This window comes from Mauremys reevesii, linkage group 11, assembly GCF_016161935.1.
Source record: "Mauremys reevesii isolate NIE-2019 linkage group 11, ASM1616193v1, whole genome shotgun sequence".
In the NCBI taxonomy this organism is placed as follows: Eukaryota; Metazoa; Chordata; order Testudines; family Geoemydidae; genus Mauremys; species Mauremys reevesii.
Window position 1 is genome coordinate 75,195,425 of NC_052633.1, and position 26,286 is coordinate 75,221,710.

General features: G+C 65.1%; 1 protein-coding gene across 1 annotated transcript; it reads right to left on the reverse strand.

The window, feature by feature from the left end:
* Positions 1-4,095: 4,095 nt before the first annotated feature.
* Positions 4,096-9,621, reverse strand: CRYBA2 (crystallin beta A2). Its single transcript, XM_039495341.1, has 5 exons — positions 9,550-9,621; positions 8,273-8,444; positions 7,733-7,874; positions 5,689-5,831; positions 4,096-4,285 (listed from the first exon to the last, which is right to left on the reverse strand). The coding sequence occupies exons 2-5, from the start codon at positions 8,428-8,430 to the stop codon at positions 4,138-4,140; spliced, it is 591 nt and encodes a 196-aa protein (XP_039351275.1). The 5' UTR covers positions 8,431-8,444; positions 9,550-9,621; the 3' UTR covers positions 4,096-4,137.
* Positions 9,622-26,286: the final 16,665 nt, after the last annotated feature.

Below are 26,286 nucleotides of genomic sequence, written 5' to 3' on the forward strand. Positions count from 1 at the left end.
GATACGAACTTCCTGGCCCCGCGTAAGGAGGGGGAGGACATAGACACCTTCCTGACGGCCTTTGAGAACGCCTGTGAGCTGCACCAGGTTGACCCCGCAGACAGGATCCGGTGCCTCACCCCCTTACTGGACTCCACCGCCGTGGAGGTGTACAGCCGAATGAGAGGGGAGGAGGCGCGGGACTACAACCTGTTCAAAGAGGCCCTGCTCCGCGAGTTTGGGCTGACCCCGGAGATGTACCGGAAGAGGTTCCGGGGTCAACGTAAGACCCGGGAGGGCACATACCTGCAACTGGTCAACCGGGCGCAGGGGTACGCCCGCAAGTGGACGGCTGGGGCCCAAACTAGAGAGGACCTGCTTGACCTAGTCGTACTGGAGCACCTGTATGAGCAGTGCCCGTCGGACCTGAAGCTGTGGTTAATGGACCAGAAGCCGGAGAATCTGCAGCATGCAGGCCGGCTGGCCGACGAGTTTGTGGACAGTCGGGCAGGGGATGGCAGGGAGGCGTCTCAAAGGAGCAGGTCTGCCTCAACGCAGAGAGAGAGTCACCATGGGACCTCCCAGAAGGAGCCGAGGGAGAGCCCCCACCAAAGGGAAACATCTGGTGTCAGGTCCAGCCGTCCCACTCGAGGGGACCCACGAGACATGGGCTGCTATCAATGTGGCCAACCGGGCCACGTACGGGCCCAGTGCCCCAAGCTCCGGGACAAACTGAGCAGACCAACCCCACACCGGGTCAACTTGGTAGAGACCCAGCCGGATGAGGGGCAGCGTTCGCAGGAAAGGGGGGCGGGCCGCATACCCCCTGCAAAGGAGGGAGGGAGGCCCCGGGTTGACCCCTCCGAGGGGCTGGATGCTCCCAGCCCTGAGTTTGGGGTTTACAGGGTGGGCACGGGACTACCCCTCCGGAGCGAGTGCCTTGTTCCCCTGGAGGTAGACGGGAAGGAGGTCACTGGGTACTGGGATACGGGCGCAGAGGTGACGCTGGCCCGGCCGCAGGTGGTGGGCTCAGATCGGATGGTGCCCAACACCTACCTGACCCTGAGGGGTGTGATCGGGACCCCATTCAGGGTGCCTGTGGCGAGGGTACACCTAAAGTGGGGGGACAAGGAGGGCCTCAAGGACGTGGGAGTGCACCCACATTTGCCCACGGAGGTGTTAATGGGGGGGGGACCTCGAGGACTGGCCAAGTAACACCCAGGGTACCCTGTCCGTGAACCGTAGTCAGGGTCGACGCAGGGCTCTGCACCCTGACCCCGGGGAAAGTACTTTGGCCGAGACACCGGACCCTGACCCGGTAGGGAGGGAACGCCCAGGGACAGGGCTCAGAGAGGCTGTGGCCCCAGACCCAGCCGGTGAGAGAGAACAGATCCCCGCCCCTGCCCCAGCGGCTGAGTACCAGGCCGCGGTGCGGGAAGACCCCTCCTTGCGGAGGATAAGGGACCTGGCCAACCTCAGGGGGGGACAGACCATGGGACGAGGTGGCCGGAAAAGGTTCCTGTGGGAGAAGGGGCTCCTGTACCGAGAATGGGCTCCCCCAGGGAAGATGGAGTCAGGGGGGAGCAGGAGGCAGCTGGTGGTACCCCAGGAGTATCACCACCAGCTGCTGTGCCAGGCCCACGACATTCCCCCCTCTGGGCACCAGGGAGCCTGGCGTACCCAGCAGCGGCTGCTGCAGAACTATTACTGGCCTGGGGTCTTTGCCCATGTCCGGCAGCACTGCCGCTCCTGTGGCCCCTGCCGGAGGGGGGGGAAGGCCCGGGACAGGGGGGAGATGGCTGTAAGGCCCTCGCCCCACCCTGAGGAGCCTGTCCAGAGGGGGGCCAGGGTCAGAAGGGGGGCTCTGAACCGAGAGAGCCCAAATCACAGCCCCCCAGCCTGGAACGTGGGGAGAAGGCCCCAGCCCCGCGTGCACCCCAGGGGTATTGGGGTGGGGAAAGGGCGCGGGCGGCATAAGGTTGTAGGTGGGTCCGAACTTCCCCGGGTCACTGGCTGGAGTGACCCCGCTCAGTTCAGTCTCGGAGGGGGGAGAGGTGTGATGGAGTAGGAAGCACAGACTGCCTGTGCGGGGGAGGGGAGAGCCAGAGGTTTAGGTGAAGATGCAGGAATTCAACGGTGAGCTGAGCTTGGCCTGGGGGAGGGGAGGTGACACCTCTGGCCAGGGCAGACAAAGGAAGGAGGCGGAGGAGAGAGGAGGGGCCGGAGAGGACTGGGAGACGAAAGTGGGCTGGAGAAGAGAGAGGAGCAGGGAGACCGAGCTCTGATCCCCGGGGGGGGGCTGTGAGGCCCCCCAAGATGGACCTAACCGGGGGGATCTGGTTATCTGGGCCTGCAAGACCTGTGTTGGACTGTGTTCCTGTCGTCTAAATAAACCTTCTGCTTGACTGGCTGGCTGAGAGTCCTGGTGAATCGTGGGGAGCACGGGGGTGAAGGGCCTGGGTCCCCCACACTCCGTGACAGACCCGCGAACCGTCCGCAACCGCGGGAGGTCCAGCCGAGCCGCGCAGGACCAGCGGTCCCTCTGCAGTCATGCCCGCGGGAGATCCGCTGCTCCCGCGGCTCCGGGGCGCCTCCCGCGCATGACTGCTTGGGGCGGCCAAAAACGTAGAGCCGGCCCTGCCCCCATCCGCTGGCCCTGCCGCCTCCTCATCCACTTCCGTACCCAGCCACTTGCTGCAGCTGCCCTGGCTCGGTCTCCCACCCACCCTCGCCCCAATTCTCCACTCATCCAGCACCGGCCTCCTCCCCGGCTGCAGCGCCCCCATATCCCGGGCTCTCCGTCCCCCTCTCCCTTCCCCTGGGACGGGTGATTGCAGCAGCCCCGTGCGGCCAAGCAGGAGGATTGTGATGGGCTCAGACACGTGCTGGGATCAGATCCCCCCCCCCCTCAGCAGCCACACTCCTACGTCAGCACTTTCCTTCTGCCCCTGCCGGGACCCGACACGGGCCCCAGGCTTGGGCCCTTTCTCTGGGGTAGCCAGTATAGGGCTCTCGCTTTGTCCCCGCATGGCTTTTCCCATTGTGGATGAAATGATCTGGGCGGTCCCTGTGTGTGTGTGAGAGAGAGAGAGAGAGAGAGAGAGAGCACACTGCCTTCTACTGGCTGCACTCACAACTGCTCCACCATGTGTCGGACTCTATACTGCTAACAGCGAAGGGGATTCTCCGTTGGAGCAGGTGCTTTCTGGAGAGGGGGGATCTGTCCCAGCTGTTGTGAGGCTCACAGCAGGGTGCCCGATGGTAACCTGGAGGGGCTAAGTGGCCGCTGAGTTGCACTAATTTGCAATCAGAAAGGCCAGGAGGTGTGCGTGGGATAGAGGCAAATTGGCCCTGGCGGGAGGGGAAAGTGGAGGTGACCCCCCCCCCCCATTGAGAACCGAGCTTGTGTGTCCAATGCCTCCGAGGGGGCTGCAGACCCGGTGACCCCCCCGGCTGATGCAGCGCCACCCTGTCAGCTCGCAGAGCCTTCCGGCGCCCGAGTGTCACTGAGCAGTGAGTGTGCACCCGTGTGCGTGCAGCGGCCTGAGTGCGCGTGCAAAGCCAGCGCTCTGGTGCACACTCAGCCCCGCACACGCACGCCCGGCTGTGCCGCACTGGGCAGGGAGGGAGGGTCTGGCTCTGCCCTGGGGCGGGGGCAGCAGGGGGGCTCCAAGGCTCTTTTGGTGCTGAGCCCAGTTTGCATCCCTGCCAGGGGGGAGGAAGAGTCGGACCAGATGATCGAATGGCCCCGTCTGACCTCTGCCAGCTCCTCAATGTCCCTTTCTCCAGGCGCCCGCCCCCGTCTGGGCTACGAGCCCGGCTCCTGCGGCTGCTGCAGAGACCTGGGGGGCAATGGGGGGGCTCCCTTTTCATTTACTCCATTCCCTGCCCATCGGCCTCATCATCCCACCCAGCCATGAGCCCGAGGGTTTGCTGGCGCTTTGCGTGCTCTCTCGGGGGGCGCAGCGTTGGGGGTCCCCCCGGAGCGGTCGGTGTTTTGTCCCAGTGACAGAGAAGTGGAAGAAACAGGCCACAGAGGCGCCGTCCCCCCCGTCCCCGGCCCAGCGCCCGGGCCCAGCTTTCACCCGGACAGAGACGCGAGCGGCCGAGCCTGGTTCCAGACGCCTTTATTCGCCAGCGGGCGCAGGATGCCCCGGCTCAGTGCTGGATGCGGCGGATGGACTGGACCTGGTTGGTGTGGGCCTGGGAGCTGAACTCCGTGTACTTCGGGAACTCGCCATTCTGCCTGTCCCGCTCCAGCACGTACTGGTAGCCCCGGTACCCCGGGTACTGGTACGCGACCCACCTGCAGGGGGGCAAAGCATCGCCATGGGGCAGCCCCTCCTGAGCGGGCAGGGGTCCCGCTTCAGGGCTGGGGAAGGGGGATGCTCTCCGCACCCTTACGGGGTCTCCCACTTCCCCCCTTTGGGGCTGACAAACATGCACCCTCCCCTGAGCCTCTCTCGGCCTCCCTCGAATTCGGGGCCCCTTCCTCCCCCAAATGCCTGGCCCCTCCCCCATTCTCCCCCACTCGCAGTGCAGGTCTCAGCCACAACTGCCCAGCCAAGCTCAGGGACCGGGATGGGGCATAGGGCCCAGTGAATCATAGACTCGTAGACTATGAGGGTTGGAAGGGACCTCAGGAGGGATCTAGTCCAACCCCCTGCTCAAAGCAGGACCAAACCCAACTAAATCACCCCAGCCAGGGCTTTGTCAAGCCTGACCTTAAACACCTCTAAGGATGGAGATTCCACCACCTCCGTAGGGAACCCATTCCGGTGCTTCACCACCCTCCTAGTGAAATAGTGTTTCCTAATATCCAACCTAGACCTCCCCCTCTGCAACTTGAGACCATTGCTCCTTGTTCTGTCATCTGCCACCACTGAGAACAGCCGAGCTCCATCCTCTTTGGAACCCCCTGTCAGGTAGCTGAAAGCAGCTATCAAATCCCCCCTCATTCTTCTCTTCTGCAGACTAAACAATCCCAGTTCCCTCAGCCTCTCCTCATAAGTCATGTGCTCCAGCCCCCTAATCATTTTTGTTGCCCTCCGCTGGACTCTTTCCAATTTTCCCACACCCGCTTTGTAGTGTGGGGCCCAAAACTGGACACAGTACTCCAGATGAGGCCTCACCAATGCCAAATAGAGGGGAATGATCACGTCCCTGGATCTGCTGGCAATGCCCCTATTTATACAGCCCAAAATGCCATTAGTCTTCTTGGCAACAAGGGCACACTGCTGACTCCTATCCAACTTCTCGTCCACTGTAACCCCTAGGTCCTTTCTGCAGAACTGCTGCCTAGTCTAGTGCATAGGGCCCAGGATGGTGCATAGGGCCCTGGATGGTGCATAGGGACCGGGATGGTACATAGGGCCCGGGATGATGCATAGGGCCCAGGATGGTGCATAGGGCCCTGGATGGTGCATAGGCCCCGGGATGGTGCATAGGGACCGGGATGGTGCATAGGCCCCGGGATGGTGCATAGGGACCGGGATGGTGCATAGGCCCCGGGATGGTGCATAGGGACCGGGATGGTGCATAGGGACTGCAATGAAGTTTAGTGCCCAATCCAGCCAGGCGCAGTGCACCCTGGATGGCCAGTGACCCCAGTGGATGTTGGGGGTGCTGAGCACCCTACCAGCCGGGCCCAGTGAGGTGACTGTCTGGGGTCACTCAGCCCAGGGCACCCCACGGCTGGAGGCTACTTACGCTCCCGAGTTCACCTTGATAGAAGCCACCTCTTTGCTGCCCCAGCCCATGGCCTGCAGCGAGGGGAAGTCGTCGCTCAGCTCAAACTTCTGCCCCTGGAAGTTCTCCGCCTCGTAGAGGGTGACTTTGCTGTCGCTGTGGTTCTGTGCAGGGAGGAGGCAGGTCAGGACGGGGCCCCCAAAGCCAGACGGGGCTCCCTGCTCGCCCCCTCTCCAGCCCCCTCCTCCCTCGTGCCCTCTGGGCTCTGCGCCCAGCCCCTTTCCCCTGGCAGCGCTGCTCTGCCGACGGCTCCTGCCATTCGGGGGCAGGGCCGCAGCCCCCCAGGCCTGTGGCAAGGCAGCTCAGTCAGCGGGGTGCCCCGGGGAAGGGAGGGGAGAGCCGATGCTCCTGACAGCACCTGGTCTTTCTTTCTTAGCTGCTTCTTTAACTTGAAATCACCGGCCTCGGCTGGAGACGCCCTCCCCCTGCTCCCAGTGCAGAGGGCACACGGTGCCAAGGGCTGGTGCCAGGCGCTGCACAGACCCAGCACGAGCCGGCCCTGCCCCAGGGACAGGGACAAGCTGAGACACCCAGGGTCACGCGGGGAGGGTTCCCTCGAGTCCCAGCCCAGTGCGTTCACCCCCAGGGCAGCCATGCAAACCTCTCCAGCTCCCCACCCCTGTGTCCTGCTCCCCAGTCCTCTCCCCTCCCAGAGCCACCCGGGGAGCTGCAGGGCCCTGCTGGCCAGGGCCGGTAGGGTGACCAGATGTCCCGATTTTTGGGTCGTTTTCTTATACAGGCTCCTATTACCCCCCACCCCCGTCCCGATTTTTCACCCTTGCTGTCTGGTCAGCCTAGGTCCCGGTCTCACTCCGGAGGGTGCCCCTGCGCCTGCCTCGCCCTGGCGCCCGCGCCTGCCTGGGGGAATGCGCTGGTACCCCCGTGCCAGGGTGCCAGAGACAGGCGAGTGAAGATGCCAAACACCCAGCGGTCTCGGGGCCAGCCCAGTTGCTGTCCCTGCTTGGGCTCCGGGGGATTCTCGAGGCCTGAGCTGTCTCTGCTGCAGAGGGACGATGCAGACGTTCAGGACGGCATGGCCTGCGTCTGCCCACTGGGCACCGAGAGCCAGGCTGGCGGGCACCAAGGGGTTAATCTCGAGTCCCGCACTAGACGTGGTGCTGTCCCCACTGCCCCCCCCCCCGCGTTGTTCCCCACCGAGCAGCCCTGCCAGCGAGCAGCGATCTTATCTCTGCCCCTTTATTAAAGCCTGAGCATATCTGCCTGGCGGTTATTAAAACGCCGGGCGGGAGGCGGGGCTGGAGCCAGGGGACGTGCCAGGGTTTAAAGCCCCCACGTCTCTGCAGATGGAGCGATAGGGCCGCAGCCTGGCAGGGAAGAGCCGAGACCTGGGTGAGGCCACAGCAATGGCCCTTCCCGGTGTCACTGGCCCCAGCTGGCAGGAGTGTGCCCCATGGCAGGCTGCCCCTTTGCCACGGGCCCCCCCCTTCTCTGGGGAGCCTGGCACAGCCCAAACAGCGGCACTTCGGTTCCCCTGCGCTGGCCTCACCTGCGCCCGGGTCGGGGGGTTCAACACTGAGCGCGGCCGGCTGCCCCGTGTGTTTAGAATCACAAACTCGGTTCGTGAGAGGGAGCCGAGAAGGGGTTTTAACCTCAGCAACCCACTGCTGATCCATAAAGGCAGTGACCTGGCAACGGTACGACTGTCTGTCCATCCCTCCCCACACACCCCCTCTATCTATCTATCCCCACACCCGCCCCTCTATCTATCTATCTAGCCCCAGACACCCCCCTGTCTATCTATCTATCCCCACCCCCCCGTCTATCTATCCCCACACCCGCCCCTCTATCTATCTATCTATCTAGCCCCAGACACCCCCCGTCTAGCCATCCCTGCTCATCACCCAGGCACGAAGATGATACGAGATTTCCGTCAGCCGTTCCCATTGTCTCCTTGGCCCCCTGCTGTGCCGTGGCCCCTGGGCCAGCGTGCCGGGCGCGTGGGTGGAGATGGGGACGAGCCGGGGTGGGGGCGCGTCCAACTCACGGCGCATTTGATGGGCCGGAACGAGAGCAGGTGCTCGGTTCGGTAGCCGCTGTTTCCGCTCCAGGCCTCCCAGCGGGGGTAGTCGCCCTTCTCCAGGATGAACTGCTGCCCCTGGTACTCCGGGTACTCGAAGCCCACCCAGCTGTGCGAGAGGGGGAGGGGACGGTGTCAGCAGCACCAGCACGTGCCCCCGAAAGCAGAGTCCCTGGGAGGAGGGGGCAGGGCAGGCCGCCAAGGGGCCCTGTCTGGGCTTCCCCCACCTGGACAGATCAGCTGCCCATCGCCCTCAGCACCGCCTGGGGGGAGGGAGCCCGTCCCTCACCCTCCTGTGCCCCATTTCACAGCAGGAGAAACCGAGGCCCAGAGCAGGGAAGGAACTGGGCCAAGGTCACCCAGCGGGTCCGTGGCCAAGCTGGGGACAGGACCCAGGCGTGTGCTCTGACCCCTGCCTGGCAGCTCGCGGGAGGAGGAGGCGGCGAGGGGCAGCAGCTGCCAGCACGTAGGGCCCAGGGCGGGTGGGGCTGGGGCCTGGGCACTTACGGGCCGTTCTCCACCTTGATGGAGCGGAGCTTGCGGAACCCGCGGTCCAGGATGCTGGGACACTCCAGCAGGAACTCGCTGCGCTGGCCCTGGAAATTCTCCTCCTCCCAGACCGTGAGCTTGAACTGGCCCAGGGCTTCCATGGGCGGGCTGGTCATTGGGAGCTCTCCAGCTGCAGAGACAAAGCCGCCTCAGCCACACGAGCCCTCCGCCCTGGCCCCCCCGTCGCGACAGGGCGCCAGCCAGTGCAGGGCACAACGCTCAGCTGGGCCCACAGGGGCCTCTCCTGCCCCAGTGCCAGGGCAGGATCATCCCGTCTCTGGGGCAGTGCCCAGCAAGGGGGCTCCTGTGCCCCACCCAGGGAGGCTCCTGCTGCCCAAGGCTGGATCCAGAGGAGGCCGTGGATGGGGGTGGACGATGGCTCAGTAAATGGTGCCTGGATCCCGCAACGGGCTGAGCGTCTGCCCCATCAAGCTGTGGGGCCCCCCATGGAAATACGCCCCCCAGCGCAGACCAGAAGGGCTCCTCTTTCTCCGCGCCGTGTCCTCGGCCTTCCCCAGCCAGGCCCTGCTGCAGCCCCTTTGCCCCAGGGCCCACGGATCCTTCCTGCCGCCAGGGGCGGCTCCAGGCCCCAGCACGCCAAGCGGCAGGCGGCTCCGGTGCACCTCCCGCCGACGTGCCTGCGGAGGGTCCCCTGGTCCCGCGGCTCCGGTGGAGCATCCGCCGGCACGTCGGTGGGAGGTGCACCGGAGCCGCGGGACCGGCGACCGGCAGAGCGCCCCCCACTGTGCTTGGGGCGGCGAAATGGCTAGAGCCGCCCCTGCCTGCCGCAGCCCGGCTGCACCCAGGCCGTGTCCCCGGACAAAGGCAGGAGGGGGCTCTGGCTGGGCCGCGCAGCTGGGGACACGCTGCAGAGATGTGGCTGCAGGCTACCCGCCCCAGGAGCCCCCCCACCCTAAAAGCAGGGCACGGGCAGGCTACTGCTCCCAGCACCCACTGGGTGACTCCACGGCGGGGTTATCGGGGTGCATGGCAGATGTGCCCTTATAGGAGCGCTCTGCCCCCCCCCCCCCAGCTTCCTTATCCCGTGCCGGGGCGGGAGTGGGTGTGCGGGGGGGGGGAGGAGGCAGGGGACAGCCAAGAACATGGACAAGTCTCTGAAACCAGGATCCACCCCCAAAATACCAACGTGCCAGCTGCACTGCCCCCCCAAGCGCCCCAGAGAGTCTCGGGGGGGTGGCTGCAGGGGCCCGGGGGGTTCATAGCCTGGTACTTACCTGGTCTGCAGGGGGCAAAGCCGAGAGTGGCGCTGCGGGGCTGGGGGTCTCCCAGGCCTCTTATAGGGCGGCCGGCTCAGTGCAGCGTGTGCACAAGCAGGCAGGGCTGAGTCAGCGGGGGGAGCCTGGGGGGCGCGGGGGGGGCCAGGCGCCGGCTTGTCCAGTCCACTCAGCCATTGTGGGGGGATCAGGCGCCCGGGCCGCACAATGGAAAGTGCTGGGCCGCGCTGGCTGCGGAGCTCGGGGGCACAATAGAGAAGGCCTGACACGCCACTTTCCTTTCTCCCGCGGCACAATGCGCCCGCGCTGGGGGGATTAGGGGCAGAGCCGGGGCCAGGCGGGACGTCAGCCGGGGGAGGCAGTGGAGTCACCGGGGGCAGGAGCTGCGCTGTTGCTGGGCCATTTGACGGAAAGCCACGGTGGAGGCCAGGGGACGCTGGGGCAGACGCTCCCCTTCCTTGGGTCACTGATGCCAAGCTGTGCCAGGCCCCCTGCCCAGGGCTCACTGCCCTGGGGCTCCTGGGGGGGCTTTGCCCACTCACCTCCCACGTCAGACCCTCTCCCCAGCCTGTCTCCCACCTCGGCGGTGTCGGGCTGGGGCGCTGGGTCACAGCACTGGGCCGGGGATCGGCCCATCCCGGCGCCCCGCCCGCAGCTCTAGTGTGTGACCAGCAGGGGGTGCTGTTTGGGGCTGGCCCCGCAGTGGGAGCCAGGCTAGCGAGCTGGGGCAGGGGGGGGAATAGAGCAGATTTCCGGGGATTCCCCCTCCCGTTGCTCCAACCAGGCCCCTCTGGGGGCTCCCTTTCTCGCTGCCTGGGTGGGGCCGGGCTGCTGGGCGATGCCTGTGCCCAGTTCCCATCCCTGCGCCCCTCATCCCACCCCGGGGGCACTGGGCTTTGCAGCGAGGCCGAGGCCGCCCTGTCTGGGGATGGGCCACCTGGGAGCAGCTTTGCCTTTAATTCCTGCCCTGGGGCCCGGCCCCAGCCTGTCTCCTCCCCCACCGGCCGGCTGCCGGCTGGGGTGCCCCGGGGAAGGGGCAGGGACGGGGCCCGCCTGTCTGGGACGCCCCTAGGAAACGTCTGGATCCCCCGGGCTCCTGGGAGACCAGCAGCAGCCCCCAAAGAGCCGCTCTGGCCTAGTCGGTGATGAGGGAGTGGTTGGCGGGGAGCAGGGGCAGCTCTAGGCATTTTGCCGCCCCAGGCACGTGCTTGGTGTGCTGGTGCCTGGAGCCGCCCCTGGCTGGGAGGCAGGACTCCTGGGTTCTCTGCCCTGTTCCGCCACTGACTTGCCGTGGGACCTTAGGCGAGTCCCTTTCCCCACTCTGTGCCTTAGTTTCCCCAGCGGGGGGCGATACTGGCGCGCTCGGCGAGCCCAGGGTGGCAGCGCCAGCTCCCCACAGGGCGGACGCAGGAGCCAGACTGGCCGGCTTCACCTTGCTCCTGCCACGACCCCGGCAGTGCGGCCTGGTCGCACCGAGCGGACAATCCCGCAAAGCCCCACTAGAGTGCGCAGGAGGGCAGGGATTGCGCCCGGGCGCAGACACCCAGAGCCTGGGCAGGGCCAGGACATGGGGGGCCGGGAACCAGCTCTGCTGGGTGTTTTCTAATGCAGGGGGCAGCGTGGGGCCCCCAGAGCCGGGCGTCCCTGACTGTGGGGTCAAGGCTCCGGTGGGGCCCTGCCACGCTCTCGGCCGGGTGCGGGAGCGACTGGAAAGGCCCAGGACTGGGAGCGGGACCCCGCAGGCAGGGCACTGGCTTTGCTGTGGGTGCTTCGACCAGCTCCCCTCCTGCCAGCCCGGGAGCCCCTGGCAGGGCTTGCTGGGGGGCTGGGAAGGGCGTCCCTTGGGAGCAGGGGGTGTCCCTGCCCGGCGGGAGGGGATGACGCATAAAGTCAGAGGGTCCTGAAGGCGATGCCAGGGCCCAGCGCCAGCCAGGGCACCAGGACCCTGGCGCCTTTCCACGCCAGCGGCTCTGGCTGGGCCTTGCATGGAGCTGGGGAGAGGCGGGGGCAGGGAGTGCTCGACTCTGCCCACAGGGGGCAGGATCGGCCTCGCCCGCTCCCCAGCGCCCCGGGCAGCGATGCCGCCCCGTCCCCTGGAACAAGCCAGCTCCCGGCGTGGCTGCCCATGCGGCCGCGCTGCCAGCGGCAGGCGTCTCCAGGCGACAGACACGGGGCTGGGGGCTCGTCTGCCTCGAGGGCAGCTGCCGATGCCACCTCGTTAGCGGGCCCGGGGCTCGCTGACCGGCTGGGCCCCTGGGCCTTCTGCCACCCTCCCCTCCCGCCCCGGGGCCTCTGTCCCGCCACCCTCCCCTCCCGCCCCGGGGCCTCTGTCCCGCCACCCTCCCCTCCCGCCCCGGGGGCCTGGGCCTTCTGCCACCCTCCTCTCCTGCCCCGGGGCCTTTGTCCTGCCACCCTCCCCTCCCGCCCCGGGGCCTCTGTCCCGCCACCGTCCCGTCCCGCCCCGGGGCCTCGGTCCGGCCCCCCTCCCTACCCGCCCCGGGGCCTCTGTCCTGCCACCCTCCCCTCCCGCCCCGGGGCCTCTGTCCCACCACCGGCCCGTCCCGCCCCGGGGCCTCTGTCCGGCCACCCTCCCCTCCCGTCCCGGGGCCTTTGTCCCGCCACCCTCCCCTCCCGCCCGGGGCCTCTGTCCCGCCACCCACCCCTCCCGCCCCGGGGCCTGGGCCTTCTGCCACCCTCCTCTCCTGCCCCGGGGCCTTTGTCCCGCCACCCTCCCTTCCCGCCCCGGGGCCTCTGGCCAGCCACCCTCCCCTCCCGCCCCGGGGCCTCTGTCCCACCACCCTCCTCCCGCCCGGGGCCTCTGTCCTGCCACCCTCCCCTCCCGCCCCAGGGCCTCTGTGCCACCACCCTCCCCTCCGCCCCGGGGGCCTGGGCCGATCTCACCCTCCCGTCCCGCCCCGGGGGCCTGGGCCGATCTCACGCTCCCTGGAGACGCAGCAGGTCAGAGACTGGACGCGAGGCAGGAGCTGGGGTTTCGGGGAGGCTGCCCTGAGGGCAGAGGGGGCGGCTCTTGGGAGGAGGCCGGTTCTAGGGAAGAAGCAGGATCCCCCATGGCTCATGGGACAGCGGGGGCCAGGGCAGCCCCGTTTCCCAGGCTCAGACCCCAGCGGTGCAGAGCTGGGGACGGGCTCAAGGCCAGGCAAGGCAACGGGGGAGGGGATTGGAGCATGGAGCAGGGATCGGTGGGAGGAAAGGCTGCCTTGTTACCCTGTGGGACTCCCTGCAGCAGGGCGTTCGGGCGGCAGGGGGGTCGGTGCAGGGTAACAACGTAGCCGGTGGAGGGGGCCGTCTGTGCACACTGACAGCCTGGCCGCTTCTCTGCTCCCCCCTAGAGCGGAGATCGCTGCAGGGTTTCCATGCTAGCCCCCAACCCACCCCCCTTGGGGCGCTGCCTGGAGGGGAGCTGGCTGATACCCCACCCCAACAGCAGCAGGCATTGGGCGGTGCTGGGGCAGGGGATGGAGCTTTGCCCTGAGCTCCATGGAAGACACAGGTCAAGAGCAGTGAATGGTTGGACAGGAGGTAGGATGGGCCATTGGCCTGATCCAGAGCAGCCGGAGGTGTGGTTCTAGACTAGCTGGGCTGAACCAATGTAGCAGGAAGTGGGTTCTGGATTAGCTGGGCTGAACCAATGCAGCAGGAGGTGGGGTTCTAGATTAGCTGGGCTGAACCGGTGCAGCAGAAGGTGGGTTCTAGATTAGATGGGCTGAACCAATGTACCAGCAGGTGGGGTTCTAGACTAGCTGGGCTGAACCAAAGCTTCAGAAGGTTGGTTCTAGACTAGCTGGGCTGAACCAATGTAGCAGGAGGTGGTTTCTGGGTTAGCTGGGCTGAACCAATGTAGCAGGAGGTGGGTTCTGGGTTAGCTGGGCTGAACCAATGCAGCAGGAAGCAGGCCACCATGGCCAGTGCTATGAGCCAGGGCCCGTGTTCCTAGTGATCTGGCTGGGCCCCACATCTCGGCCCCACATCTAGAACCACACCTCCGGCTGCTCCGGATCAGGCCAATAGCCCATCCTACCTCCTGTCCAACCATTCACTGCTCTTGACCTGGGCCCCACATCTCGGCCCCAGCCCCGTGGATTCTGACAGTCAGAGGGCAGCTCCGAGCTAGTCTCACACGTGGGTCGCTCTGCTCTGCGCAGCCCCCAGTGGGGAGGGAAGTTCTGGGCCTGTGCGGGGAGCTGCCCCCCTCCCCCCCCAGCAGATGGAGCTGAGGCCAGGCCCTGTTTATCTTGCTCCCAGTTGCCGGGTGCTGTGTTTGCTCTGGGGATTGTTTCCTGCCACCAGCGCAGACACAGGTGGCTTTTATTTGCAGGGTCTGGCTGATTAGATCAGGGCCGGTGCAGCCCCCGGGCAGCCTCATTTCCCTGTAGACTCACCCTACTGGGAAGGGATGCAAATTCACCCAGGGCTGGGCGAGGCCGTTATCCTGCAGGGCTTGCCACAGCCAACCCGTCCCGGCCCCCCTGAGCCCCGGATCAGGGCCTGGCGAGCTGACCCACTCCCCAGCGGCCAGGCCGCCCTGTGCCTCTCTGCTCCAGGGACACCGGGGAGCAGTCACGCCGAGCCCCGCAGTGCACACGCGTGTGCTCACACATGCCCTGTGCCGGCCTGCGCATGCAGCGAGACACCCTGACCCCCGCCACCTCCGCTGCCCCCCCGGCCACGCACCCTGTCATGGCGGAGCCCAGGCCCACGCCACTGGCCATGCATCCAGCCCCCGCCCGCACTCACAGCAGCGCCTCTGACTGCAAACAGGCTGGCAGATGTTGCTGGGTTTAGCCCCCCCCCCCCCCCCCGCTGCATATGGGGAGCGGCTCTGCCGTGCTCTGCCTGGGGCTGCTGCAGCCTGTTGGCCCACCCAGCGCCTGCTGCTCTGTGCCAGGGAATCTGGGGAGCATGAAGATGAGATCAAGGGGGCAGGGGCTGGCAAAGCTTCCTCCAAACTAGCTCCACTGGTGCCCCTCACTCCCGACCTGCAGCCCCTACTCGCCCAGCCCCAGGCGTCCCCCTGACACAATGCTCTGCCGATGTCTCTCCCTCTGGACATTTGGCCCCATTGCTGGGAGACTCCCCCTGCCCAGTGCCCCAGAGGCAGCGCGGTACATGGGTGGGTGTCTCTGTGCCAGGGAATGGGGGGGGGAGCCGCTATGTTGGGGGCTGGGGTCCTGCCTGGAGCCAGGACACACAGCGGGACCTTCCCCGGGGCACGTTCCAGAGACCCTGGCACCCAGGCACTGTCCCCCCACCCCGTACACCCCCCTCCCCCAGGGCCCCGCGAGCAGGGGCGCCCCGTTATGTCTGCAACATCATGCCTGCCAGGGGCTGTGCCCGTGTGCCCCGGGACTGGGTCAGCTGCTACCCCCACTAGGCTGCGACGGGCTCCCAGGTGCCACCACCCCCCCCGCCCCCAGTGCGGCCCGTGCTCCTCGCCCCGCGCTCGCTGCGCGGCCGCAATGGGGAAGTGCAGTCACCCGCCGGCTCCTGTTCCCATGGGAATTAATCCCGTGTGAAGGTCACCAGAGCCCCGCCAGCTGCCGCTCTCCCGGCCGGTGGATTACTGCCGAGGTGCGCGCAGGACCTGACGCCAGCACGGGCAGCACCCGCCACCCGGGGGCCAAGTCCCAGAGGCACCTGTGGGAGCCCTTAAAGTCCCCCGGGGCCCAGAGACGGGGCTGGGGGGTCCCCTCCAGCCTGCATTACAGCTGGTCTATAACCCAGCCTGTCTGGAGACCCCGGGCTCCATCCCAAAGGAGGCGACGACACCCAGACCCTCGCGGGCAGCCTGCCAGCCGGGCACAGGGGGTCTCCGGGCACCGTCTGCCCTCCCTGCCAGCTGGGGGGCTGCAGGAGTGAGGGGCTGGGAGGATGTAACGCTGGGAAAGGCCCAGCCTGGTCCTGCCCCCTGAATCCCCAGAGCCCTGAACCCGCAGAGCCCGGTGAGGGGGCTGGGGAGGGGGCACCCGCCAGCCCGTTGCCTCGTCAGCCGCAGCTTGAGCTCCCTGGGCACCCTGCACCAGGGGGGCGTGCGCCCCACCGGGCATGCCAGCAGCCTGCGCCTCCCCCCCGGCCCGGCGCCCCCCGGGCCGCGCTCCCCCGGCTCCCCAGGGCCCACAGGGGCTGGAAAGGCAGCCGAGCCATTAACCCTTCACTCGGCAGCTGTTCCGCCAGGCCAGGAACGGCTTCTCCAGGCGGTTTTCCTCAGCGCCTGGTGCTGGAGCAGGAACCTGGCACAGTGCCGCCCACACAGGGGAATCTGCAGCTGCCCCTCTGCCCAGCAACCCCCAGGCACCTGAGCCCATCCTCCTGGTGTCCCGCCCCCTGCCACAGGGCCCAGGGCAAGGTCTCTGGCCTGACACTCAAAGCCCCCACCCCTTAGGCTCAGCCCCAGCTCCTGGTGAGACACCTGCCTCCACGAACATGGAACCCCCCCACCCCCCGCCCCCGAAGGAGGCGGCTGCACCTGCCGGACGAGCCTCTGCACACGGACCGAGAACGAGCTTTGACCCTCAAATGCAGCCGGTGGGGGGGGGAAGTTGGCACCCCCATGGTGTAGTTGGGGAAACTGAGGCACAGAGCAGGGCAGTGTCACGCGCAGTCAGTGGCAGAGCTGGGAATGGCTCACAGCTCTCCTAGGCCAGGCAGCCAACGCTGGGACTGGAGGCAGGGCACCGTGCCACAGGGAACCCCATCTGGGCACAGCAGCCTCCCCCCAAGGAAAGCCAGGGGGATCCCCTCCCTCCCCGGTGCCGGGGCATAGCCCCCCTCAGATGGGCCAGGCAGCCGCAGGCCAAGTGCCCCTGCCCAGCGTGTGCTGCGTGCTGGGAGACGGCGACATGGGGTTAATATAATGGGGTGCCCAGCACCTCCTGGGCATTAGGGGGCCGGGCGTGGCGCCCCAGCCAGCCAATCAGGAAGCTCCAGGCCAGGCACGCCAGCTTGCTGAGCCCCGTTCCCGGGCGAGGCAGCGTGGTAGCCTGGCACTGCCCACCGCCGGGGGTGCCAACCCAGCCCCATGGCAGCGGGGTCACCACAGCAACACAGGTGTTTCCAAGAGGGGGCAGGTAAAGAGCCATTGGGCGGGAGGGGAAAAGCCCCACAATGAAGGGGGGGCTGGCCCCAGGCTGGCCGCCCCCCTCCCCAGCGAAGGCCCAGATCCCTGTTGGCGGGGCGTGCACCAGGATACGGCTGCCAGGTTCTCTCCTGTTCAGCTCTCATTACCCTGAGCAAACAGCAACAGGTGCGGCTGGGGCTGGGCCTGGGGGGAGGGGACCTCAGGCAGATCTGGCCCACCCCTCGCTGCCCCAGCTCTGCCCTGGCCAGGGGGGAGACAGGGTCTTTCCCTGGCTCCGCCCCCCCCGCCCCACCTCAGCGCTGCCCGTGTGTCCAGCCCGGAGCAGGGTGAGGAGCTCACTGGCGTCTCCTGTGTCCCAGGACGATGCTGCTCAGCGGGGAAACGGGCCCTCAGGACTCCTGGGTCCGGGCCGGGCTCAGGGAGGAAATGGCGAGTGGTTAGAGCAGGGGGGAGTCGGGGCTCTGGGGACTCCTGCCGGGGCCTGGGGAAGGCGCGAGAACAGGTGGCTGGGTCCGTGTCATGGAGTCCCCGGGCGATGTTCTGGAGCTGCTCCCCACCAAGCCAGGCAGGACCCTGGGGAGCCTCCTCTCCCTCGGAGCAGCCTGTCTGAAGGGCAAGAAGCTCCCACGGCTTCACCTCCTGGGTCTCTCCTTGGAGCATTCAGCATCCTCTGCCCCTCCGTGCGCTTCCCACAGCGAGTCCGCCCAGGCCGGGTCCTGGGGGGGCACAGGGTCCTGCCCCCCCACTGCGCAGTCAGACGTGACTCTCAGCCAGCCAGTAACACAGAGGTTTATTAGACGACAGGAACAGGGTCTGAAACAGAGCTTGTAGGTACAGAGAACGGGACCCCTCAGCCGGGTCCATTCTGGGGTCCCACGAGCTAGACCCCCACGTCTGCCCTCACTCCCCGTCCCCAGCCAGCCCCAAACTGAAACCCCCTCCAGACCCTCCTCTCTGGCCTTTGTCTCTTTCCCGGGCCAGGAGGTCACCTGATCTCTCTGTTCACCTTTAGCATCCCCTTGGGTGGGGGCGGGGGGCAGGGCCCCGGCCATTAGTTGCCAGAAGACAGAGTGTCGGCCATCTATGGGCACTGGAGACTTAAGAAATGCATAGGGGAAACTGAGGCACCCACACAGTGTTCAGAGGAAGCATTAAGAACAGTCCCACTTCGTCACAGTCGTCTCTGGTCTGACACTGATCTGGTCCCGCTCTCTGGGGCAGGAGCCGCCTTTCTGTCCTGTGTCTGTGCAGCGCCCAGCGTGGCAGGGTCCTGGGCCAGGCCCAGGCTCCTCTCTCAGGAAAGGCCCAGGGCTGGACTAGCAGGGGCTACAGGTCAGGATTCAGGGGCCCCGGCACAGCCTGGGGGGGGGTGGGGAGCCCAGGGCTGGACTAGCAGGGGCTACAGGTCAGGATTCAGGGGCCCCGGCACAGCCTGGGGGGGTGGGGAGCCCAGGGCTGGACTAGCAGGGAGCGTGGGTCAGGAATGGGGGGCACCAGCAGGGTGTCTGGGCTAGCAGGGGGCTGTGGGTCAGGAGTGAGGGGCAGTCACGTTATTGATTTGAACTGGGACCATATAGAACAGGTTTGCAACCAAGGTCCTGTAGTGGCACCAAATCTTAGGTAAAGGGGTCATCTAAGGTGTCTAAGACCAGGTTCTGGGTTGCTGGTTAGGATGATGCTGTCTGTGTGCATGTATCATTTTGTAGTTGAAGTTATGAGTATTGGCTCTGTACTGTCTGTATTTCAAACTTGTGCTGTGCTGCTGGGTGACACCCCAGACAAGTTGGTGTCAGCTCTGCCTAGCCTGCTTGAGGGCCCATTAAGGACCATCAGCTACAATTGACCCATGGAGAGGAGGCAGATACGCCTTGTAACTCAGCAAAGTGCAGGGACTGGCCCATGTGACTCCAGACTCCATTTTGCTGGAATTTTCCACAGTAAGAACAAAGAGGTTCTTACACCTGGAAAAGTCCATATAAGGCTGATGCCTCATCTCCATCTTGTCTTCAATCTGCTTCTTACCTCTGGAGGGACTTTGCTACAAGCTGAAGCTCTGCACAAAGGACTGATGACCCATCCCAGCAGGGGATGTACTGCAGAGACTTGATTTGAACCTGCAGTTTATTCCATCACTGCTACAAGCCTGAACTAAGAACTTTGCCATCACTGTATGCAACTGATTCCATGTAACCAATTCTAGCTCTCAGCTCTATTTCTTTTTATGAATAAACCTTTAGATTTTAGATTCTAAAGGATTGGCAACAGTGTGATTTGTGGGTAAGATCTGATGTGTATATTGACCTGGGTCTGGGGCTTGGTCCTTTGGGATCGAGGGAACCTTTTTCTTTTATTGGGGTGTTGGTTTTCATAACCATTCATCCCCAGGACGAGTGCACTGGTGGTGATACTGGGAGACTGGAGTGTCTAAGGAAATTGCTTGTGTGACTTGTGGTTAGCCAGTGGGGTGAGACCAAAGTCCTTTTTGTCTGGCTGGTTTGGTTTGCCTTAGAGGTGGAAAAACCCCAGCCTAGGGCTGTAACTGCCCTGTTTGAGCAATTGGTCCTGATTTGGCACTCTCAGTGGGGTCCCGCCAGAATCGCTCCGTCACAGGGGCTGGGGTGGGGAACCCAGGGCTGGGATAGCTGGGGGTGCAGGTTGGGAATGGGGGGGACCAGCAGCCCGGGGGCGGTCCAGGTTGTACCACTGGGGAGAATCAGGGGATTCAGCCCCCAGAAGCAGCCAGTCTGGCCCCTTTCACCAGCACAAAATTCATCTAATGACAAGGGAGACAATCCAGGCAGGTGGAACCACCCCTCCCCCACCTGCTATTAAAATCCCAGGCGGGGGCGTCGGGGGGTGGGGGCCGAGCGCTGCAGTGAGAACAGAACATCCTGCCCCCGGCGCCCGGCTCTGCGACAGCTGGGCCTGGCCCCTGACAACAGCCTGTGACAGCTTCGCACCCGCTCCCGGGCGCCCGCGTCTCCAGCACCTCTGCTCTGCTCCCCTGCCCACACCTGGTGGGAGAGGGACCCCCACGCTAACAGGGGCCACAGTGGGGCCCAATGCGGGGACCCGGAGCCACTGGCGGATGTGGCATTGCGCCTGCCATGACTGGCTGGGGGCCGGGGAGACGAGCTGCGGGGGTGGGGCGCTGGCGCTGGGCTCAATCTGTCCGTCCGCCCGGCCCCGGCCTGCGCCACCCGGCGTGGGCACCCCCAGCCTGCTTCCCCTGGTGCCGCCTGGGGCTTTCCTCGCACTCGGTCCCTGGGAGCTGCGGGAAATCCAGCCCCTTGGCTGGCCGCACTGGGCCTGGCCACTCAGGGAGCTGCCCACAGCTGCATCCCCTGCCCAGAGCACACGGGCTCGGCCAGGCTCACCCTGTGACGTCTGCCCCACTGTGGGGCTCCAGCCTGGCCCCTTTGCCAGCCCCACGCCCGCTGGCTCGCTGTTACGGACACGTCTCCCTGGATGGCTCAGTAGGGGGCGCTCTCTGCCCGCAGTCACTGCTACCCCTGAGCGGCGCTAGGGGGCGCCGTGCTGCAGGGAGCAGGGCGGGGGCCCAATGCGGGGGGGGGTCTCTCTGCCCACAGTCACTGCTACCCCCGAGCGGCGCTAGGGGGCGCCGTGCTGCAGGGAGCAGGGCGGGGCCCAGTTGGGGGGTCTCTCTGCCTGCAGTCACTGCTACCCCCGAGTGGCGCTAGCGCTTGCAGGAGCAGGGGGGCCCAGTGGGGGGCGCTCTCTGCCCGCAGTTACTGCTACCCCCGAGTGGCGCTAGGGGGCGCCGTGCTGCAGGGAGCAGGGCGGGGCCCAGTGGGGGGTCTCTCTGCCTGCAGTCACTGCTGACCTCCGAGTGGCGCTAGGGGGCGCCGTGCTGCAGGGAGCAGGGCGGGGCCCAGTGGGGGGCGCTCTCTGCCCGCAGTCCCTGCTACCCCCGAGCGGCACTAGGGGGCGCCGTGCTGCTGCACGTGTCGTCTTTCAGCTGGGAGGCAGCGCTGGGGCCCTGACCCTTGTGCTCATGGCAGGACCAGGCACTTTCTCCAGGAGTCAGGTGTCAGCCCGGTGTCCTGGCCAAAACCCAGCGCAGGCGATTCCATCCTGCCGCCCTCTCGCTGGCTCTGAGCTGCCTCCTCACTGCCTGTCCTCGGCTGCCGCGCGCTGTGAAGCAGCTGCCATGTTCCACCCCAGAGGTGGCTGCATTGCCGTGATGGGCAAACTGATCGCTGGGGGCGGAGTCTGTTTGGGGCAGGCGGCGAGAGGCCCAGCTGGCTCCCCTTGGCCTTCCCATGGGCAACTGCCCCGGCCCTTCTCCTCCAGCCGGCTGAGGCCACCTGCTCCCTGGACCAGGGGCAGGGACAGGGGCAGCATCTCTCTGTGCCCCTGGTGGCTCCTCATTGTTACCCAGGTGGGTGCAGCCCCAGCCCCAGGACGCCGGCTCCTTCTGCAGCCCCTGGCTTCTTCCCTATGGACAAACTTCTGAGCCCCGCTCAGGCTCCTGAGGCAAGTCACGGCCAGAGGCTGCCTCTCCCTCCGGTGGGCAGGACGGGCCGGATCCAGGGAGGGGCACAGTCACAGGCAGTGCCCAGCGCCCAAGGGAAGGCTGGCGCCCTCCCTCTTTGGTGTGTGACTGTTCGCTCCCTGCAGCTCCCCCTGCCCGGCTCTGTATCCGGCTGGCTCTCGGGGGCGGGGGGGGGGGGGCAGGCTGGCGCCTCCCGAGCCGGAATGCTGGTGCTGGCAAAGCACCCAGGGGCAGTGCCAGCCCCTGGGGCGGCGCGACCCTCCTGGGCGGGGAGGACCCATTCATCACCCTCCTGAGAGCTGCAGGAGCCAGCAGGCGTCCACAGGGAACAGCCTCTGGCCAGGGCGTCTGCGCCCCCCACGGGTGCACCAGCCCTTCGTCCGTCCGTCCGGGTCCCCCACAGGCTGCTGGGGAGGAGCCTTTGGAGGTGCCACACTTGAATCCCCCAGGCCCTGGCACCCTGGAGAGCCTGTGAGCAGCCAGCAACTCCTCCCAGCCAGGCCCTGCCCACATCCTGCTTCCCCGCCAGCCAGCAGCACCTCCAGGGCACAGCACGCTGCAGAATCACACACACACACAATCACAATCACATGCACACACAATCACACAATCGCACACACACACAAAATCACCTGCACACACACTGTCACACAAATACACAATCAACATGCACAATCACGTTCATACACAATCACACACACACAATCGCACAAATGCACAAACACACCACATACAATCATCACACACACCCAATCACACGCTCACACACTATCGCATGGCCACAATCACACACGCTCTCTCACATACAGTGGTGAGGGTGGCAGAAAGCCCGTGACAGCTCCCCCCAGCCCTGTGGCTGCGTGTTGCTGTTCGTGTGGGTCCCAGGATAGTAGACGGACAGGGCGGGGGAGGGCCCATCCACTCTGGCTGAGGTGAGGGCCGACACCGAGATACACGCTCGGCAAAGCTGGTCTCTCTCGCCAACAGAAGCGGGTCCAGTAAAAGCTTTCCCCCCCCCCCCCCCGCCACTTGGGAAGACACAATCGCACACACACGCCCATGCAAATGCGCCCAGCCCGGATCCCACACACACTCTGCCCCGGCCATGCAAATCACCTTGCCCCAGGCCAGGCCTCATGGCCACACACACAAAACACATGCAAATCCTGCCCCACTGCCCCCAGCTGGGCCCGGCCTGTGGCTCTGGGATGACACAATACCACGCACGCCAGGCTCCCTCCCTGTGCCCGTGTCCCCACGAGGCCTGGCCCGACCTTGGCCCCACGCCAGGCTCTGCTGAACTCCTGCCCTGGCTCTGGGTGGGAAACTCCCTGGCTGGCCACTGGCTCGTGGCCCCAAATCGTGGGAGAAGAAGGGAACCCGGGCGGGGGAGGGGGGCCTTGGGGGAAAGGTTCCCCCATGCCAGTGTCCCACTGCCCTGCAGTGGCTCAGCGCGTCGGTACCAACCTCAGGGCACTGGTAGGAACAAGGGCACGTACCCCACATGGGCCGAGTTCTGGGCTTAGATTTCCCCAAGCAGCTGCTCAGGGGCCACCACAGGCTAACCAGGGAGTCACAGGGGGACCCCGGTCTGTCTTGCCACCCCGGCGAGCGCGTCTCTGTGACAGCTCACAGCACAAATCCCAGCAATATTCAGGCTACGCCCAGTCCCAGGGGGCCAGTCACTTACCCCAGGCCAGTTACACCTGAGATCTCACACCAAAGCAAACACTTGTAGCCAGTCCTATAATAAACTATCTCGAGGTTTATTAGACAGGAAAAGGAAACCAGCGAGTTATGTACAAGGTTAATGCAGGTACCATAGACACACTAAGGGGTTTCTATCGTAAGTTTCCAAAGGTTACAGAAGCATCTATGACAGACAGGCTCTATACGTCCCTTAGGGCTAACCCAGCCTGAGCACTGGGGTCTCTTGCCGAGGCCTAGAAACCTCGCCCCCCGGAGTCCAAGCAGCACAGAGATTCTGTTCCTTCTTGCCAGGGGTTTTTAGCCATTGTGCTCAGAGCTGCAAGCTCAGCCGGTGGGAGGAATCCACCTGCAAGACTCATCTTCCAGGAGCAGGGAGTCAAAACAACCAATGTCTTTTGTCCTCTTTATCGTCCCACAATAGTCCATCAGTTGTCAATGGACTTTCCCTGTTGGCCAGGACATAACACCTTCAGCTGGAGACCCGCACGTCGCACTAGTTAATGTCTCTCTCCTGCCTGGTGAGTTACACAGTCACAGAGGCTCGCAACACAAATGCTCCAATGTTCCCTTACAACACGGCACACAGCTGTTGTAACTGAGATTAACGCTGGGCCGCCACTCACAAGCATTCGAGAAAGTCTAAACACTAAACCCATCCTTACAACCCTCGTGCCTCTCTTACCAGCCCTAACACACAGGGGAGCCAGGGAGGGATAGACAGTAAGACAGAAACTCTCACAATGCCACTGGATAAGCCCTGGGTATGCCAACAACTCGATACTGCCTGCAGTTCTGGTTGCCCCAGCTCAAAAAGAGAGATTGGAATTGGAAAAGGTTCAGAAACAGGCAACAAACATGAGGAGGGATATGGAACGGCTGCCATGTGAAGAGAGATTAAACAGACCGGGACTGTTCAGCTTGGAAAAAAGACACCTGAGGAGCAGGGCTGGTGCTGAGAGCGTGACTAGGAAAGTGCTATGTTCCCCTTTGTGTAACACAAGAACCAGGGGTCACCCAATGAAATGAACTGGCAGCAGGTTTAAAACAAACAGAAGGAAGAACTTCTTCCCGGTGACAAAGTGGGAACTTTTTGGAATATTATGATGGAGCCTCAGTTTCCCCAAGATGCTGCTTTCTTACCTAGGGAGGGGGGAGGTCTGGTCACTCTCTGGGCAGGCTAAGACACAGGACCCAGCCTTAGGTCCCATGTCAAGGTTGCTCTTGAGAAGACAGTGGCAGCTCCAGTCGTCCAGCCATGGACACCTAGCAACCAACGAGGCAGAGCACGATGGACTTCCCGCCTCTCGGCAGGGGGCTGAGCGCATCTCCCCAGCTCGGGGACAAAGGACTGGGGCAGGGGGCTGAGGCGGAAGTCAAGTGTGGGCTGTCCCTGCAGACGCTGACAGAGGTGCAGCGTCCCCAAGACGGTTCCCATCTCCCTCGGGGGCTGGCTCGCTATCCGGAGCTCACGGTGGGAAGCAGGGGGGCTGAAGGACCCGGGGGCAGCCCGAGGAAGCGGTGAAGCCACAGGGCCTGCCCTGGTGGGGTCTGGCTCAGGGATGTTCCAAAGGCGGAGTCACTGCACTGGTCCTGCGGACAGGTGACATTCACACTCCTCGCCAGGGGATGTTGTGAAGGCCAAGACTAGAACAGGGTTCAACAAAGAACTAGAGAAGTTCCTGGAGGATGGTCCAGCAGCGGCTCTTAGCCAGGCTGGGCGGGGACACAACCCCTGCGCTGGGGGTCCCTAAGCCTCTGACTGCCAGACGCTGCGGGTGGACGACAGGGGATGGATCGTTTGCTAATTGCTCTGGTCTCTTCATTCCCCCGAAACGCTGGCACCAGCCTCTGTCGGACGACAGGACACTGGGCTAGACGGCCCCTTGCTCTGACCCAGTCTGGCCGCTCTGACGCTGGCTCATTCCCAGACCCACGCGCGGGTTAGGGATGGCGATGGGCGTGAAACGAGCGTGGCTGGTGACCTGTTGTTATTGATCTGTACGGCGGGAGTGCCTGGAGCCCACAGCCCCGCTGAGCCCGGTGCCGCACAGACGGACCGCGCAGGGATGGGCCGGCTCACACGCTGGGGACAAGACAAGAGATGGATTCTTGGGCACTGGGCCTGCTGCCCTGGCAGGCGCGGGGATCCCCGGACCGGCTGCTGTTTGTTGGGGCAAGCAGGACCTTGCACACGCTCTGTGTGAATAAACAAGCCTGCCCCAAAGAACGGCCCTGCCCCGCAGCATCCATTTCTCCTCCTTGCGGAAGGCCCCAAACACGGGGGAACCGCTCGAGCCAAAGCGGTAACAACCCCAACCCCCAACAGCGTTAGCTGGGCCATGACAGCGGCCCAACCTCCCCCGCGCGCTAAACACGAGCCAGACAGCAACCCCCGGCAGCGAGCAGCCGCCAGCGGCTCCTCCCGCTGGCAGCCTCACAATGGGCCTGGGAGCCTGACGAGGAGCCAGCAGCCCCCCCAAACGGCTGTTCAAATATTACTAACCCTCTTGCCTGCCTGGCTCGGGGGTGCGTGTGGACGCCCCGGGCCCTCGGGGAAGGCAGTGCAGGCTGGGGCAACGGGCACAGCCGGGGGCTGCCCTTGGGTGAGTGGCTGCGGTCTCTGCCGGCCCCTCTAGTTACCGCAAGGCCCTGATGAGGTGCAGGTTTTCCAAAGCTCTGACGTGATTTAGGAGCAAGTCCCAGGGACGCCCAGTGGGACACAGGTCCACCCAGCGCCCGTCTCGTTAGGGCGAACCCAGCCGAGAAGGTCGAGCGGCGTCTGGGCCGGGGGTCGCTATGTACTTGGCAGCGGAGCTGTCACTAGCGTGTGGAGTCAGGGGTGTTATCTGAGCGAGCAGGGCAGTAGTGAAGGACGCAGGGGCCTGGGGCACCTGGCTTTGGTCAGGACTCTCGGCAGGGCAGGGTGGGGTCGGGCTGGTCTTCTTCTGGGCTGTGTCTGATGCAGGGTTTTCTTTCTTTCTTTAACTTTGTCAAACTTTTACAGCAAAAGGAAAAGCAGAACCGGGGTCAGAAGCCAAATGATCTCACAACTGCCGACCTGCGTAGAGGGGAACCCAGGGCTCGGCCACGGGGGAAACCGGCTGGTAGCCAGTCCGGCTTAGTTCCCCCTGCAGCCGCCCTACTCCGGGATAACTAGTCCGGGCGAATCCCCACACGGACGAGTCCCCAGAACCGAGCTCAGCGGGGGACAAAGGGCCCCTTCTGGACGTAACGTCCATGGTTAACAGAGACCCGTCCACTGGCGATCCTCTTGCTCAGATCGTGTGCTTGGCCAATGGCCACCCCACATCCTCTGGCGTGTGCATCCAGCTGCCCCTCCAGCACCACCCAAGGGGGTCAGTGAGAGCCCCCCCCAGGCAGGTGCATCTCAGCTGCGTCCCCCACGGGACGGCTG

Excerpts from the sequence above, each read along its gene's own strand:
- CRYBA2 (XM_039495341.1), bottom strand. The coding sequence starts at position 8,430 with ATGACCAGCCCGCCCATGGAAGCCCTGGGCCAGTTCAAGCTCACGGTC. Across the intron at positions 5,832-7,732 it reads TCCGGCCCATCAAATGCGCC|AACCACAGCGACAGCAAAGT; the intron begins GTGAGTTGGACG and ends CTCCCTGCACAG. Across the intron at positions 4,286-5,688 it reads ATCAAGGTGAACTCGGGAGC|GTGGGTCGCGTACCAGTACC; the intron begins GTAAGTAGCCTC and ends GCCCCCCTGCAG.